General features: G+C 31.5%; 1 protein-coding gene across 1 annotated transcript in view; it reads left to right on the plus strand.

Moving 5' to 3' along the window:
* Positions 1-16,547, plus strand: part of LOC140057722 (uncharacterized) — a 66,033-nt gene that overhangs the window by 26,651 nt on the left and 22,835 nt on the right. Inside the window, exons 22-39 of the mRNA XM_072103443.1 lie at positions 4,967-5,065; positions 5,205-5,347; positions 6,141-6,303; positions 8,000-8,353; positions 9,033-9,137; positions 9,446-9,523; positions 9,964-10,074; positions 10,223-10,360; positions 10,748-11,086; positions 11,690-11,785; positions 12,324-12,437; positions 12,537-12,717; positions 13,017-13,089; positions 14,099-14,252; positions 14,366-14,464; positions 14,600-14,941; positions 15,079-15,174; positions 16,225-16,335. Coding sequence (XP_071959544.1) covers positions 4,967-5,065; positions 5,205-5,347; positions 6,141-6,303; positions 8,000-8,353; positions 9,033-9,137; positions 9,446-9,523; positions 9,964-10,074; positions 10,223-10,360; positions 10,748-11,086; positions 11,690-11,785; positions 12,324-12,437; positions 12,537-12,717; positions 13,017-13,089; positions 14,099-14,252; positions 14,366-14,464; positions 14,600-14,941; positions 15,079-15,174; positions 16,225-16,335 — 2,796 coding nt within the window. The remainder of the gene's footprint in view (positions 1-4,966; positions 5,066-5,204; positions 5,348-6,140; positions 6,304-7,999; positions 8,354-9,032; positions 9,138-9,445; positions 9,524-9,963; positions 10,075-10,222; positions 10,361-10,747; positions 11,087-11,689; positions 11,786-12,323; positions 12,438-12,536; positions 12,718-13,016; positions 13,090-14,098; positions 14,253-14,365; positions 14,465-14,599; positions 14,942-15,078; positions 15,175-16,224; positions 16,336-16,547) is intronic.

Here is a 16,547-nt window from a genome sequence, read left to right on the forward strand (position 1 = left end):
AAGATGTTATAACGGTTTGTGTATACCTAATTCCTCGGTATGTGATGGGATGAACTATTGTGGTAACTGGTTGGATGAGATGGGATGTTATGAATGTAGGTTATTATAATATGGAAAAGCAGCGAATAATTTGTTTGTATTAAATAATCAGAATTAATGAAAGTTTGTGAGTTGAATATTTAAAACAAATTGATGAAAATGGAATAGTACCTTCAATCAACAGCAAAATTAACCAGTCAAATGTCATTCAAACGATGTTAGCGTCATCATGTTCTCATACAGCATTTGCAACAGTAGACAGGTGTTATAAAATGCAATAATATTGTTTTGTACTTGCATGTTAGCATCAAATCTTGAATGTGGACGACAACAACACCAAGAAAGCTTCTTTCGAATTATTGGTGGACAAGATGCACTCCCACGAGAATGGCCATGGATAAGTTCATTACGGAATAATGATGGAGACCATCAATGTGGTGCATCAATAATCAACGACCAATGGGCCGTAACTGCTGCCCACTGCATGTAAGTGTTGATTTCAAAAACCACTGCTGATATTTAATTTTTTTTAAATATGAATGTTTATGCATGTTTTAGATAGTTTGGTCGGTGAGAAAATCAGATGCTCTGAAGCATGTTTGTTACAATCATCCTCAGAAGTGTGAATGTTTTATTTATTTTGTTTTTGTATTCAATTTTCTGGCATATATAATACGAAGAAGAAAACAACAATTATAAAAGGGGACAAGGAAAGACCAAACAAGTGCTTGTTGGTCAACCCAGAACAGAGCACAGAAATAAATACTTTCTACAGTTAAAGCATCTACAAGAAAGGCACCAACAATACACATTTTTAATATTAAAATTATTTTAAAAATTAATATTGAGATAATTTAATAATTTGGTTTTGAAAGAACTAACAGAACTAACAACTACAACTACAACCATCCTCCGAAGCATGGTTGTTATACTACAACCATCCTTTAGAGTAGTTTATTGTAATTATAAATATCATCCGAGGTATGCCTATTGTAACCATACTCCGGAGTACGTGTGCTGTATGTTTCTTGTACTGCAACCATCCTCTGGAATACGATTGTTGTACTACAACCATCTTCTGAGATACACTACGGCTGTTGTTCTACAGCCATCCCCAGAAGTACGGTTGCTGTACTACAACTATCTGCTACAGTATGCTTGTTTTACTACCATTCTCCTGTATCTATATATAAATTTACGTAAGGGCAAAATTCGGTAAATCGCGCCTTACTTCTAGAATTTTCACTCGATGGTATGTAAAGTTGGTTCGTACTTTCGGTACTGATTTTAACCGCCTGATGTAACCCTGTTTACTAATTAAATTGAGTTAGATAATTAGTTATTGACGATTAAAACGAATTTAGGTTCAAAGATTTGCCCCAAATAGGGGTGTTTTCCGATCGTGGTATACACTGTCTAATGGATGTCCATCTTGAAAAATACCCGCCAAAAAAATGCGAGGAGGCTTCGCATTTTTCTATCTCCTCCTACAATAATTGTTTTTAATAGCTGAAAACCGGTTGAACAGCTAGAGTACACCATCATAATGTTGAAGACAGGCCGATTTTCTTTAAAAAATACTATTTTGATAGATTTAATATACGATTATACAAATGTATTGATTTGCGATGAATGGAACATCCCAATCTCTCAGTCTGCCAGAGTTCGGTTTAACACAAGTACTGCAGGTAAATTTATGAGCCCTTGGTTTAACACATACGGTAGGTAAATATATGGGCCCTTTGAGAATAAACTTGCAATAGGTTCGGAAAATGTTAAAAACCAATTTATATTATTTGAATCGGTAAACAGTTTCCATTTATTATACATTGATAATGAAACATGAAATATTCCTATTTATGTCCCTCGAGGTTCATTACAATTTATATTTAGTAGTCCCACGGACTTCATCTTAGCCACTCCCCCGAGTGCTAAGGCCAAATTTATGATACCCTACTTTCTATGTAAGTTTAGTTACAGTTAATTCTTGACGATAATACAACGAATTTAGGTTACACCCTTCGGCCGCGAAAACGTTTCTGTACAAATATGATACCGATTGGCTTTATTTCATTCAACAGCGACCATAATCTCGCCAATTACAGGATAGATAAACTATTTGATTATTGATGTGCTTATAAATTAAGACTCATGTAAACAGCTTGATTACATCATTTTACAGACAAACGAAACTTTTTTAAACCTACTGTTTCAATAACTGAGTATAATACTGTATACGTTTTCATAAGTAAGTGCATATACATTTTCGTGTTTTCATTGACGAGATTGTAATAGTAACTTCAGTAACTATTACAGTACTTATTTATTATACGACACAAGACAATTGTATCTGACAGGTACGTACATTATTCTAAAAAATAAAAATAAGTCTAGATAGATCCCTTAGGCGTCATAAATCACAGGCCAACAAATCAGTACTCATGACAGAAATTCGACCCAGTTTGGTTCACACAAATGTTTACAGGAATTTCAACCACCACAACCGATGATTTGCCCTAAATATTTAGGTAGACTACAGTTTAATTTTTCACTGAATAGGAGCTTGAATTTCCGATTTCCATTTCGCAGAATGTCTAGGTCTATTATTAGGTTATATGCATGATATGCATATAACCTCTTGATTCTGTCAAAATCTTTATTTATTTATTTATTTATTTATTTATTCTTTCCTTAGCACTATTTTGTCCGTGAATTATCTTGATATCAGTTTCATCTATCTAAGTCAATTTTTCAGAGTATATTCCTTATGGCCAGGAATCGATGTGGTTATATTTTCACGATGCGTAATCAAAAATTACGCGGTCTACGCGCGATTTTACGAAATCACGTTTGTAATCATATCTTCACAAGCATGAATCACAATTAAACAAAATTTGGTACTCATAAATTTCAGGTCATATTTCATCATATGGCAATACAATTACGTGCGTAGCGCATATAACGCTTGCGTACGCGCGCTTAAAATGTTCAAAATTGTCAAAATTTATTTTCGATGAAATTAGAGTACGTTTCAGGCAATTTTAAGCGTTTAAAAAATTGCCATGAGTGCGCAGATTTTTGCACGCGCACTGCGCGTTATACGTTAATGCGCACTCTTTTTGTCCGATTTCGGTTGTACAACCTTTCTTTAATAATATCATCATATTTTATTCACTTTTCAACGCGTAATTGCCTTATACGAGCACGTCAAAAGTGACAGGCTACGCACGTGTAAGTTAACAAAATGGTGAAAATATGCTAAATTTTAAAATTAATATAGATCGTCAAAATGCTCGGGAACACATATTTTTTATTTCATTTTCTTGAAGTGTATGTATCTTATGTATGATTTATTATTAAACTAAGGGAACAAAAGTTGATTAAGCCATAATTGATTGCATATTAAATTAAAAAAAATTCATTTCGACAATCAAACAAATTATGACATTTTCTTAGGCCAAAATAACAAACTTAACATTAACTTTCTTCCTCCAAAAGTTCATATATTAAAGTTAAAAGTATATAGTTTGACAGTGCATCATTTTTGTACATTTTTAGAGATGTCATCATAGTAAAAAATTATAATTCATTGCGGTATTTAATAATCTATCTGCACCAAAGTGGTTACTGCATAGTAAATACACGGAGGAATTTTTCTACAATTTTTAGACAGTTGTGTATGGCTCGGTGGTGTGTGCTCGTGTCTATGGCACTCAAGGTACCGAGATCGAGTCTCACCTTGGGAAACGAAATAAGATTTTTTTTTTTATTATCCGTATTGTTTGTTCAAATTTATTTCTTAGTGTATATATTATACACATGATTTATAATGAAATCTAGATAAAAAATAACTTATGTCTTTATTATTATGTAACAGCAAATGTGGTTTATGACATTATACGCAGAGGGATCTTTGATCGGATTGTGATACCGGCTATTGTATTCGCGTTAGCAAGGTCCTATCATATATTATAAATAATTATAGAATCTGAGAAAATCAATGAATCAAAATATCTTTTAAAAATCAATTATCTTTATTAAAATCAATGCATATAACCTATAATTCGTCATAGTGACGAATTAAATCTAGTTTAGTTTGGTTCTTATAATATATAAATACAATCAACTTTATTACTGCGGTTCCATCACCACCACCACGTGCCGCCCAATTCCCCGGTACATACATTTCCATTTCTCCCTAATTTCTTTAGTCCACATAAATTAATTGTCCTTTATGGAATCCAGTATTGGTTTTGTTGTCTCTATTCTATTCTACTGTATTCGAGAACCATCTGTGAGCACCCCTAGATGGTACGCGAGCGAAGCGAGCGTGCCATCTAGTGTGGTTAATTTACTCTATGTAGCCTACACCCGAAAAGTCGAAATTGTTCTTTTATAGCAGCGCAGGTAATAGCAAAACATGTTTACTTCTCCATAAACCACATAACACTAACACTTAAATTAGAAATTTAAATGTGTTGCTTTAGTTCCAATCCTTGCTTAGGAATATTAACAATATTGAAGATATTTACTTAATCCACTAAAGCAGGGCATTTTATCATTATGTGACTACCTTATGTTTTTGGCTTCTGTATGTCATCCTGGTTTTAATTTCTCCTTAAACTTGACTAGAATAAAAACTAATTTTGAAAACGCAGACCACACTTATTATCCGAATCTCGCCAAAATTAACCACAATCAATTGTGAAGGTAGTACTAAGAGACTATAAAAAGAAAACAAATCTAGTAATGTTGTGTTATAATTTCAGTGGTTTCATTTATTACATGGTGACTGGTACAACATTATTGGACGACACTTCATCAGTGTTTAGAATTAGTGGCGAATTTTCTAGTATTGCCCATCCAGAGTATGTTGCTTCAACGTATGATAATGACATCGCGTTACTTAAGCTGGATTCTCCGATAGAATTCAACCAATTCATTCAACCAATTTGCTTTGGTGACAAAGAGTATCCACCAGGAACATCTTGCACAATAGCAGGATGGGGTTATTTGTCGGAATATGGTAAGTTTCACTAACGTTTATGATGAGGTATCTTCTACCCTATTATCCTAATAGTACTTCTGAACAGTAAATAAATTAAGCCATGAAAGCATATGTGTAATATCGCATATAATTATTAAAAGATATTATTACATTATAGGATATGTGTCAAATGAACTGCAACAGGCGGCTGTTTCACTGTTGAGCAATGATGATTGTGGTGAACTCTTAGACAGTTTCTCTGAAGTCACAGAAAATATGATTTGTGCAGGAGATTTAGCAGGCGGCGTTGATTCATGCAATGTAAGTTACTGGTCTCTCTGAATATTTTGCTTAATCTTTACTAAGAATACCCCAGTGGTTGTTTTAACTAATTTAATAAAAAGTTACCATTACTTACTTTTACTTATGAAATGTTGATAAATACCACAACAAGTGAATGTCCATGGATCTCACCATCGATGTTTCTTCTGCACTGGCAAAATGTTTTATAAATGTCCTGTGTTCTCATGTGTTATTTGACATAGACCGACTGTAGTAAGAATATTTGCGTATATTTGCAGTCATATCAATAATGATTATGATGATATTATTATTGTTTATGTTTTTTAACTAAGCAGCGGGACATTTATACTATGTTATCATGGTATATTGCTTATTTACTCTTTATGTTAAGATGCGCCAAATTCATCATGTTCTATTATGTTGTCCAATATCCGTAACTCATAGCAAAACGGTATAATTTTAGTATTCCAGGTTAATGTAGGATGGTAGTCGAATGAATAGTAGCAACAAGATAGATATTTTAGCACTTATGGCGTTTTATACGTATAGGCATATTATTTGAGCTCGCAATCGATTTTGCCCTCCCGTCGCTCCTGCGTTTGTGTTTTCCAAGATTAATAAATTAAATAGTTAAAACAAAATAAGTGAAATGTAAAAACTGTAATAATTTTTTTCATGGAAACGTATTACTAAAGTCAATATGCGTTATTTATAGATTCCAAAAAGTTTGTATGATTATAATAATAATAATAATATAATTATGTTTATGAATGCAAGGACGTAATGATATACTATTTTATATTTATTTCAGGGTGATAGTGGTGGTCCTTTAATGTGTCGGTCGCAAGAAGGTACATGGGATCTTATCGGTATCGTAAGTTGGGGAATAGGTTGTGCTCAACCAAACAGACCTGGTGTATACACTAGAATTTCGAGATTTACAGAATTCATCAAGGACACAATTGAGTATCATAGTAAGTATTTCCAACTATTTAGTATTTACATCATATAAAGTATTTACATCATACTTTATAAATGTGTTTAATTATTTTGTTATTTATATATAACTCGTGACCAGGATTGCAAAAAGCAAATGCAACTTAAAACTGTATCAAATGTTCTTTCCATTATTTGTGAAAATTTGTTTATTTAGAAAACTTTATGATATATCTATTATTCGCATTATGATAATTGTTTTAGAATTACTTACGTATGCCGGAGTTACAGTTAGCACTGCCAAGGTCAAGGTCAACTACAGCCGATTCCCTCCAACTCTGTCAAATTCTCCCTTCTATGTGTTTCTTGTGCGTCATATATTTCTTTTTTTTTATTATAGATTCTGTATTAGGGCGTGTGTTGTGTTATTGTTTTCTTGATGTTTGACCAATCCATTTCCATTTTGTTCTACAAATCTCTTTTTCCACTGGCTCCTGCCCAGTCCCTTAACATTGTTCATCATTTCTTATTCCTTCAAGCCACCATATTATTCTGAGAATCATTTAATTCGTATTCTATTAAAAAACAGCTTTCGTACAACAACGTTGATTTCTCCATTTTTAGTCGCGTGCAAACGCGACTCTACAACTCACTATGTCAGTCGGTTGGTCGGTAAACACTTACTCAAATCTAAGCACGCGACTGCAGCCATCCATGTATATGGCCTTGTTGTTGTTATCCATATGAGAATACGGAATTAATGTTAGAGTTAAATATTTTGATTTTCGTTGCTGTGGTATCTTGTTTTCCATACTTTTGCTACCATATTAAAAGCTTCTTGTGCCTTTATCAATCCTTCATTAAACATCTTCTTCTGTTCCTTCTTCAATACTGTTTTTTTTTCTTTATGTTAATTGTTTAACTTTATAATTTTGATGTTCCTTCCATAAGTCTGGTTTTTGTTTGCATTTGCCGATATGGTTGTGATAACAGGATAATTTCCTCTGTATATTACAATCATTCTAATTTCCCCCACAACGTAAAACATTAAACCTCATTTCCCCCACAACGTAAAACATTGAACCTCATTTCCCCCACAACGTAAAACATTGAACCTCATTTCCCCCACAACGTAAAACATTGAACCTCATTTCCCCCACAACGTAAAACATTGAACCTCATTTCCCCCACAACGTAAAACATTGAACCTCATTTCCCCCACAACGTAAAACATTGAACCTCATTTCCCCAACAACGTAAAACATTAAACCTCATTTCTATTTCCCTGTGTTTATACGATCAAACATGAACATAAAGTAGGAAAGAGCTTGGTTACTCCCACAATCATTCCCACAATAACACTTTGCCTTCCACTGTGAACATGGTTATTTTTCCATGGTTTTTTTAATTCGCTTAGATAACCTCTCTTTGTCAGTTTTAAAATGTATCCTTTTCTTTTCTTTTCTTTCTGATGTACAGGAAGGTCGTACCTAAATAAACTATTATAGTTATTAAACATATCATACATATTCCATGACGTGTAGTGCTCGTATATAGTATAACTATCTTTGCAATACAGTTTTATCATGATATGATAATCATTATATATAACACCACTTGTACTTATTGATTATAGTCTTGAAGAATAGTTTTAATTCAACGTTGGTTGACTTCTTACTCTATAATCCCAATAGAGATCAATTTAATTGTTTTTTTCAAAAATTAATATTTCAGCTTGTGGTCAAAATGAAAATTATTTGGAATATAACGGAGTACTGGAACTCCTTACTCCTAATTTTCCAAACCCATACCCGTATGACAGTAGACTGTGTTCTTGGGATATCATAGCACAAGATGGTCAAGTTGTGTTTGTCTATTTCACCAAGTTCTCATTAGAAGAGTGTTGTGCCTCAGTTACAATCGATTTGTCTCCGGATAACACCAGCAACTCTAATGTGTACACTTTTAGTAGCATGTATCCGCCGAGTTTATCATCTGCTAAGAATCGTTTACGTATCACATTTAGTACCAATATTTCAAGTGGATATGGTGATTTTGAAGCCCGTGTATTGGCTGCACACCCTGAAGGTATACTAATTGTTTGCCATAAGCTTCCTTTTGTACTTCCTTTTTCTTTTTTTCATTCCTTAGAAGATCCAAGAAACATTTATTATAGGCCTATATGACCTTTGGTCCAAATAATATGCAATATAACATTTAAATAAATAACATTAGAGTGCGTTTAAAAATTCGCTTGAATAAAGAAAAAAAAATATTTTCCAAGCTTAGTAATTAGATCAGTATTTGTAGTAGACATAAGATAGGCCCTAAGTAATTTTAATTTAGATAGGTTATTTGTATAAAAGCAAAACGTATATGTAGTTCGGAAAAAATTTGAAAAACGAAAGTTAAGTTATATTCATCTTCAATAGATTTTAGAGAACATAATTTTTTTATATTCGCCAATTCCAAAATCATATTTAATGCGTGTGTAATATTGGAACTTAGAGTGCCTAGACGGATAGTTTATCAGTTCAATTATACAATCTACTAATTACGTAATTTTGTGGTATATTATTCAAAACCCGGGTGTTGTCGGTAGTACAACTCAAGTTCGATTGCTCTAGATATACAATTAATACAGTCTTATCTTATGATACATTCTTATCTTATCATACATTCTTATTCACATTCACAATAAATGGTGTTTTACATTTTAATTGAGCCTCTTATAGTAGCTTTATTGATTGTTATATTTTGTAATCAGAATTATTCAGCTGTTTAGATGAAAGCCAGCAAATTGTTCCACTATGTTGGGTGTGTGATGGGAAGTACGATTGTGAAAATGAACGAGATGAGGAAGAATGCGACGGTAAGTCTAATTGTTTATTACGTTGTAGGCGCTAATTCTATCATTACTATTATTTCTACCAGAATGATATTCTAATGAGTATAACTGATTCCATTTTAGGATCGATGTCATGCATGGTGTTTAAAAATGACATTAATGAAATCAATTAATAAAATAATAATTTATAAATATTATCTTCTCTTTGTTAATCACTGGATTATTTATTAGTTTTTCTTTACGCATTGTGTCTGTAACATTGATGGAAAATGATTAGTTAACAAGGCTAACTCCATATAATTGAAAATTTGATATTTCATTTATTTCTGTAGAACCAACTACAATAGGAACAACTGACCAAACTATTATTGTAGAACCAATCACGATTGAAACAACTCCGCCTACTAATGGTATGATCACTTTTTAGCCTACACTTGTATATAATTTAATTTATACTCATCAATGATTTAAATGTGAAATTAACACACAATGTAAACATATCAGGTGTTTATTAATGTATGAAATCTTGTTTCACAAAATAAATAATATACGTGATAAAATAGAGCACATGAAGATTCTGATTACACTTTCTGTATCGCTACAATTGAGAGAAAAATGAAAGGAACACAAACCTTGATAGAAATTACATTTTATTAACATTTGCTTTGATAAATGTAATACCAAGGCATTGTTTAATGTATTCAACATGTCAACGTTATTTTTAAAATCTTATTACTAATTTCAATTGGGAACAAGATCAAACGAGCTCCCTAACTTACTTTTATTAATATTTATCAATTCAACTCAAAAACATGCTCTTTATATTTGCTATTTTTATTTTTCTATGCAGATTGTAACTATTACCAATTCAAATGTGATGATGGTCGATGTATTCCATTCACGTGGTATTGTGATGGAGTTCATGATTGTTGTGATGGTAGTGATGAATTTAACTGTGATGGTAAGTCTAGTATTGCTTTTATTTTTATTTGTGTTTCTAGACATGATAAATAATGTGTAATAATAAATAATGTTAAAATGTGTATCAAAGTGTATCAACAAACATAACCTTAAATGATTTTAACATGCTTTTTTTTTGTACATTGAAGGTGTTTGTGAGTTTGAATGCTCTAACGGATTATGTTTAGAAGAGACTCGTGTTTGTGATGGTGTGTACGATTGTTTTTATGGTGAAGATGAAAGTAACTGTGGAACACAACCTCCTCCAACAACAGTCTATCAACATGGTTTGATTTTTTTTTAGAATATGTCTACTAGCTATAATAATACTTGAAATTTCGAAACTTTGTTATGAGTTTGTACTAAATATCAAAAAGATAAAGCATTGTTAATCTAGTTTGCTATTTGGTGCAGGTAAACAATTTTTAGCTCCCCAACTATATAGAATATAATATGCCTTATTAATTTTTAGGTTATGCAAAAATAATTTGTAGTACACAATTCGCCACAGAACTACCTGAAATTTGTTATTATAAAACACTAAGGTAATACAGTGTGAAGTACCGCCAATGAATTTTGCTGACTACTTGACTTCCAGTGTAATCAATCTACATATTTACAGTAATACACAGTAATAGCAAATACCATAACTCTTTAAAAAAATTAATTTACAGATTGCGACTTTACAGAATCAATTGACACTGTGAACGTTTCCTTTTCATTTTGGTCTCCAAATTATCCAAATGATTACTACAGCAATTTAGATTGTCACTGGCTGATATCCACCTCTAAAGACTTGGTCATTCTTCTTGAGTTCAACGACTTTCAACTGGAGTATGGATATGATTATTTGTATATTGGATTTACAGAAAATAGTTATGAATATAGTTTTACAGGTTCAAACTTTTATTCTATAATTTCCGACAACAGCACATTATGGATACGTTTGTCCACGGACTATATTGTTCAATATACAGGATTTAATGCAACAGCAACGGCAGTAATACGAAATGGTAATTTTATTGATATTAGTAAAGTCTTAATTAAGATGAGTTTGCGATTTTATCTCATTCTCATCGATATAAAACGTATTTTATAATTTCTTTCTCGTAAAATGAACTCAGTCTAAATGTTTTGAAAATTACAATCATTCTGAATAAATTGAAATAAATAATATTTGAGTGTAAAAATAACGAGCAATAATTCATGCTAAAATCTGGGATATAATGTGAAAATGGTTGTGATAGCCATCTTGGTTACTCATCCTGGTGTCTCTATTCCGCGATTAGTAGATTTGATGATAATTATTTGATTTGATGCGACTTGTTTTAGTTTGTCCCGCTAATTTTAACACCATGGAATATCTACAGTATATGTGTACTATTTATGATTACAATTGGTGCATTATTTTGTACCAAATATCAATATGGAAAAATACAATTTGTGATTTTTGAAATGAATGAGATTTTTTTAATTTAGCAGAGAGAGACCTTAAACTTGAAACTTACTCAAACACTCAACCCAAGTTGAAATACTTGTTGAATATTTACATTCATTAAAAACTGAACTTTGATTTTCTATGCTTTCGATAATATCATTGTATCGATTTTTAACAGATTATTTTGAATGTGGCAGTCGTGAAATAATACTGACACCTAAACTATGTAATGGATATTTGGATTGCCAGGATAGCTCAGATGAATGGCCATGCGGTATGTTTTATTCTATTTATTGTATGTAAAATATCAAATTCACATTGCAATCATGTTTCTGATCACTATTTCACAATTAAAGTCGTCATGGAACCAAGGGTAAATATATTTATTTTATTATTATTTATTATTATGATTTACCAATGGATATATTGTTTAACACATTATCAAAAGATATATTAAATCCAAATGCAAATTACTCAAAACATTACAATGCTGTGGGTATCAGTGGCTGGATCTCAATGGAGATACCAAAAAAAGCGAAAAGCTAAATCTAAACAATAAAGTAAAACAGTCAGAAAAGCAGAGCTTTAGAGCAACACTAGCCCTTCATCATTCGTTCATTCATTTATTCATTCATTCATTCGGTCAAAATCAACATACAATACATGATTACATAACAATGTTACAATACAAAAAGTATTGCAATGCAAGTGATATATATAATATTTGTGAAAGGATTTTTAATTTAAAATTATTGAATAATTGACATTATTTTTGATAAATATTGTGAGTAAATTAAGTTTCTAATTGATAGATTGCTCCAATGTATCTTTCAAATGCCCTAATGGATTATGCATGTTAAACAGCAGCCGATGTGATAGAATCAACGATTGTGGTGATTGGTCAGACGAAGAGGGTTGTTGGGACGGTAAGTCTGTCGTTTCTTTGCTGTTAATTACTAATTAAAGCTATTTTCCATACCTTATTCAGAATTTATTTCACTAACTAGTTTTTCCTTTTTTTAAAGAAGCATTTGAGAATTGTGGATCACAACCATTTGTAAATGCAGAGGCTCGAATTGTTGGTGGTACAGATGCAGACCCAGGAAAGTGGCCATGGATAGTGTCAATACAAAAGAGCGATGGTTCTCATATTTGTGGAGGAACGTTACTGAACCATACATGGGTTATGACAGCGGCCCATTGTCTGTAAGGATATTAAATTAATATTTAGTTTTAGTAGTATTACCTGGACCACCGGTACAATGACTTCATTCAACAAAACTGATCATGATCAATTGTCCTTCAGAAAACAATTAGAAAAAGCGTTTAAATAAAATCATAAAATACGATTGATTATTTTCCTCTGTCGAATCAAAATCACTCTTTTCTAGTAACACATAGCACAACCTTGATTCCATTAACGTCATTTTGGTTAATGTTTGTCTGTATTATCTGTATGTAATGTGATGTGCATTTTTGGTTTTTTTTTTAATTTTTATTCGCAGTGGTTCGGTACATTCTGTTCTCCTTGGTACCATTGACTTGTATGAACCATCAGTGTTTCGTGAAGAGATTGAAGTAGTTGGGCAGTATTCACACCCGGAATATAATTCTACAACACCAACTAATGACATCGCCCTACTAAGGCTGGCAAAAGCCGTGAATTATAGTGCATTTATTCAGCCGGCATGCTATGGTGAGGACTTTGAAGCCGGAACTGAATGCGTCATTGCTGGCTGGGGAAGTCTCTATAATTACAGTGGTATGTCATTTTGTTACTTTACCCCATTTAGTGATCATAAGCCAATTAAACAAAACATAAATATTGATTAAATTTACGAAATACGTCACGATAAGATGTGGCTTTACAAAGCTATATAATTCTTTCAGGCTATTCACCAAACATAATGCAAGAAGCAACTGTACCGATCATCAGCCAGGATATGTGTCTAGAAATGGGGAATTATTCATCAGTGTTTTCAATATTAAATAGTACTATTTGTGTATATGACGAAAAAACAATTGGCGCTTGTGACGTACGTAACTCATATCCATTTATAATTTGTAGATTTTGCAGATATTGATCTGTCTATGGGCCTTAGAATAAACAAATTACACATCTTGTAGCTTTTCTCTAAATGAAGATTGGTTACAGTTCTCTTTTTTATTCCTGTTGTGTTTCATTCAAATGTTTTTTCATATAAATTTCGTTTTAACAAAATATTCAATAAAACACAGAACATTCACATAGTTATATTATTTCTTATGTGATTGTAAGAAAATGACGGAAGAGGTATTATTTCTCAGTACATCAGATCCTAATGTTCATGATTATTCATTTCAGCATTTATAACAAATTAGATAATAATGTAACTATATGTGCACATTGTGGGGTTTTTTTATATAAAATATTTATTATTAGATCATTTATTTAAATACTTGCAAAGAACATTATCAATTGATATGCCCTATTTAATGAATTAGTTATTAAACATAATATACAAAATATTAAAAAGGTATCCAAAACAATTAATAGTTAGTACGCACTAAACCATTAATATAAACATTTTTTACTCAACTTTTACAGGGCGACAGTGGTGGACCATTAATTTGTCAGAAAGATAACGTCTGGTATGTCACTGGTGTTACAAGCTTTGTTTATATTCCATGCGGTGAAGGAATTTCCGCTTACACACGAGTTTCTAGTTTTATTGAATTCATTGATTCATTTGTAACTGGTGGTACGTACTACTTTGGAAACATTCATAATCAATCAATAAATCATCTATTTACTATGCTAAATTGTTGATTAAATTATACAACATATGATATTTATTGTATGTTAATATTATAGATTGTTATTTTTACTGCAATGACGGTTCTTGTTTGGATGAGTCACTCATTTGTAACGGTAACAGCGAATGTTTAAATGACGAAGACGAATCAGACTGTGGTAAGATGAATGTCAATTAATAAATTCAAGTTTAGTTTAATGATTTATATTAAGCGCCTTTTATGACAATTCGATTTAACATAGTAATATTGAATGAGTTTATACAACGAAATTAACTGTTTTTTGTTTTTTCAGAATGCGATCTTACTGAGATATCACTTGATGATGGAAACACTAAATATTCGTTTTGGTCTTTAAATTATCCAAATAATTACTACAACAATTTAAATTGTCACTGGCTGATAACCACCTCTTCAGACTTGGTCATTCTTCTGGACTTTAACGACTTTCAACTGGAGAATGGATTTGATTATTTGTATATTGGATTTGTAGAAAATAATAATGACTATAGTTTTACAGGTTCAAACTTTTATTCTGTAATTTCTAACACGAACACAATGTGGATTAATTTAATCACCGACTATAGTATACGATACAGAGGATTTAATGCAACGGTTACTGCAGTAAACCGTACTGGTATGAACTTTATTTTGTTTGTGTTCTTTGTAAGTGTTTCTGTCCGTCACAAAACATTGTGATTTGTACACCACTCAATAGTGAAACATTGATGTATTAAACGAAAAATAATTACATTTTGTTTCTTTACTCTTCAGATTATTTTGCATGTAGCAATGATGTAATCTTAGTTGAACACGTATGTAATAAACGCATAGATTGTCAAGATTTATCTGATGAACTGCAGTCTTGTGGTAAGTAATTCAGTTATGGCGTTTTTATAGTCATATACCATAAAGTCTTGTGAGGAGACACATTTTTAGCAGTTATAAATAATTATCTTGTTATTATTGATAAATTAAATGTATGTTTACAACAAGAAATAACATCACAACAGGTGGATTTAATACAAAGCGGAAAATCAGAATTCCTCCAACAATAATAAATGCTGCATCGCGTAAAATAATATACAAATAATGAATGTTTATGCAAGCGTACATGTACACGTACACATAATGGCATGAGGTGAATGATGAAAGGTTATATTTCAATGAGGCAAGCCGAGTTTAAATACAGTTTAACCTTTCATCATTCACTAAATGCATTATTTGTATCATTACACGATTATAAAATGTTCATTATTTGTTTTATATAACATCTAAATAGATTCCTGTAATTTGAATCAGATTGAATAAAAGGTAGGCCTAGCTAGCCTAGGCCTACATGGATTCACATTGTTTAAACAGTAAAATTTGGTTTTTAATAATAGGCCTACTGTATATTAAATATTATATATATATTTGGAGTTTATAAACACACCTACTGTACTGTTAATTATGTAAAAAACGACCAAACAATCCTAGGCCCAGTTTCCACGTCTTGTAGAGATGTTCCCATTAATTAATCAAAATCATACAAACAATCTAAAGCTAATTTAAATGGCTTTTTTGGTCTAAATTAGTACATATATCTCTCCCAAAATGTACTCGTATCGCGAAATCAGTCATAATATTCAATCTTCGCAGCGGAAGTAAAAATTAGGTGGCGCTGTTGTTTTTCGAAAGCAATAGCATGAACAAATATTTCCAAATGCGACAAAAAAAATTTTTGTACAAAAAATTACTATTGTACGACCGTTCAACAGTGTGTACTATTGCATACCATGTGACCCACAATCGTCCAATCAAATGACAGGAATTTATTTAGGCGTTATATAACATAAACTATAGTGTATGTATATGCGTAGTATAGCTTAATAATAACATATTTGGTTATTTAAACAATATCTTTTTTCTTTTTGTCAGATTGCAACATGACCAAAAATTGTTATAGTGGTGTGTGTTTATACAATGCTTCCTTTTGTGACAGAAAGAACGACTGTGGTGACTGGTCGGATGAGATTGGCTGTTATGAATGTACGTTATATTTTAATAATTATTTAAAAAATATTTTTGTGCAGATAAATAATTGTGATTGTGAGTATTGTTTGAAAAGAAATAAATTTATTTATTTATTTATTTAACAACATATTTATACAGGATAAAACACAATCAAGTAGAAATAAACTTGTTTTACATTGTGGTCCTGTCGAACAAAAACGGATATAAATTAAATAAGTAAAATTATT

Source organism: Antedon mediterranea, chromosome 8 (assembly GCF_964355755.1).
Source record: "Antedon mediterranea chromosome 8, ecAntMedi1.1, whole genome shotgun sequence".
NCBI lineage: Eukaryota > Metazoa > Echinodermata > Crinoidea > Comatulida > Antedonidae > Antedon > Antedon mediterranea.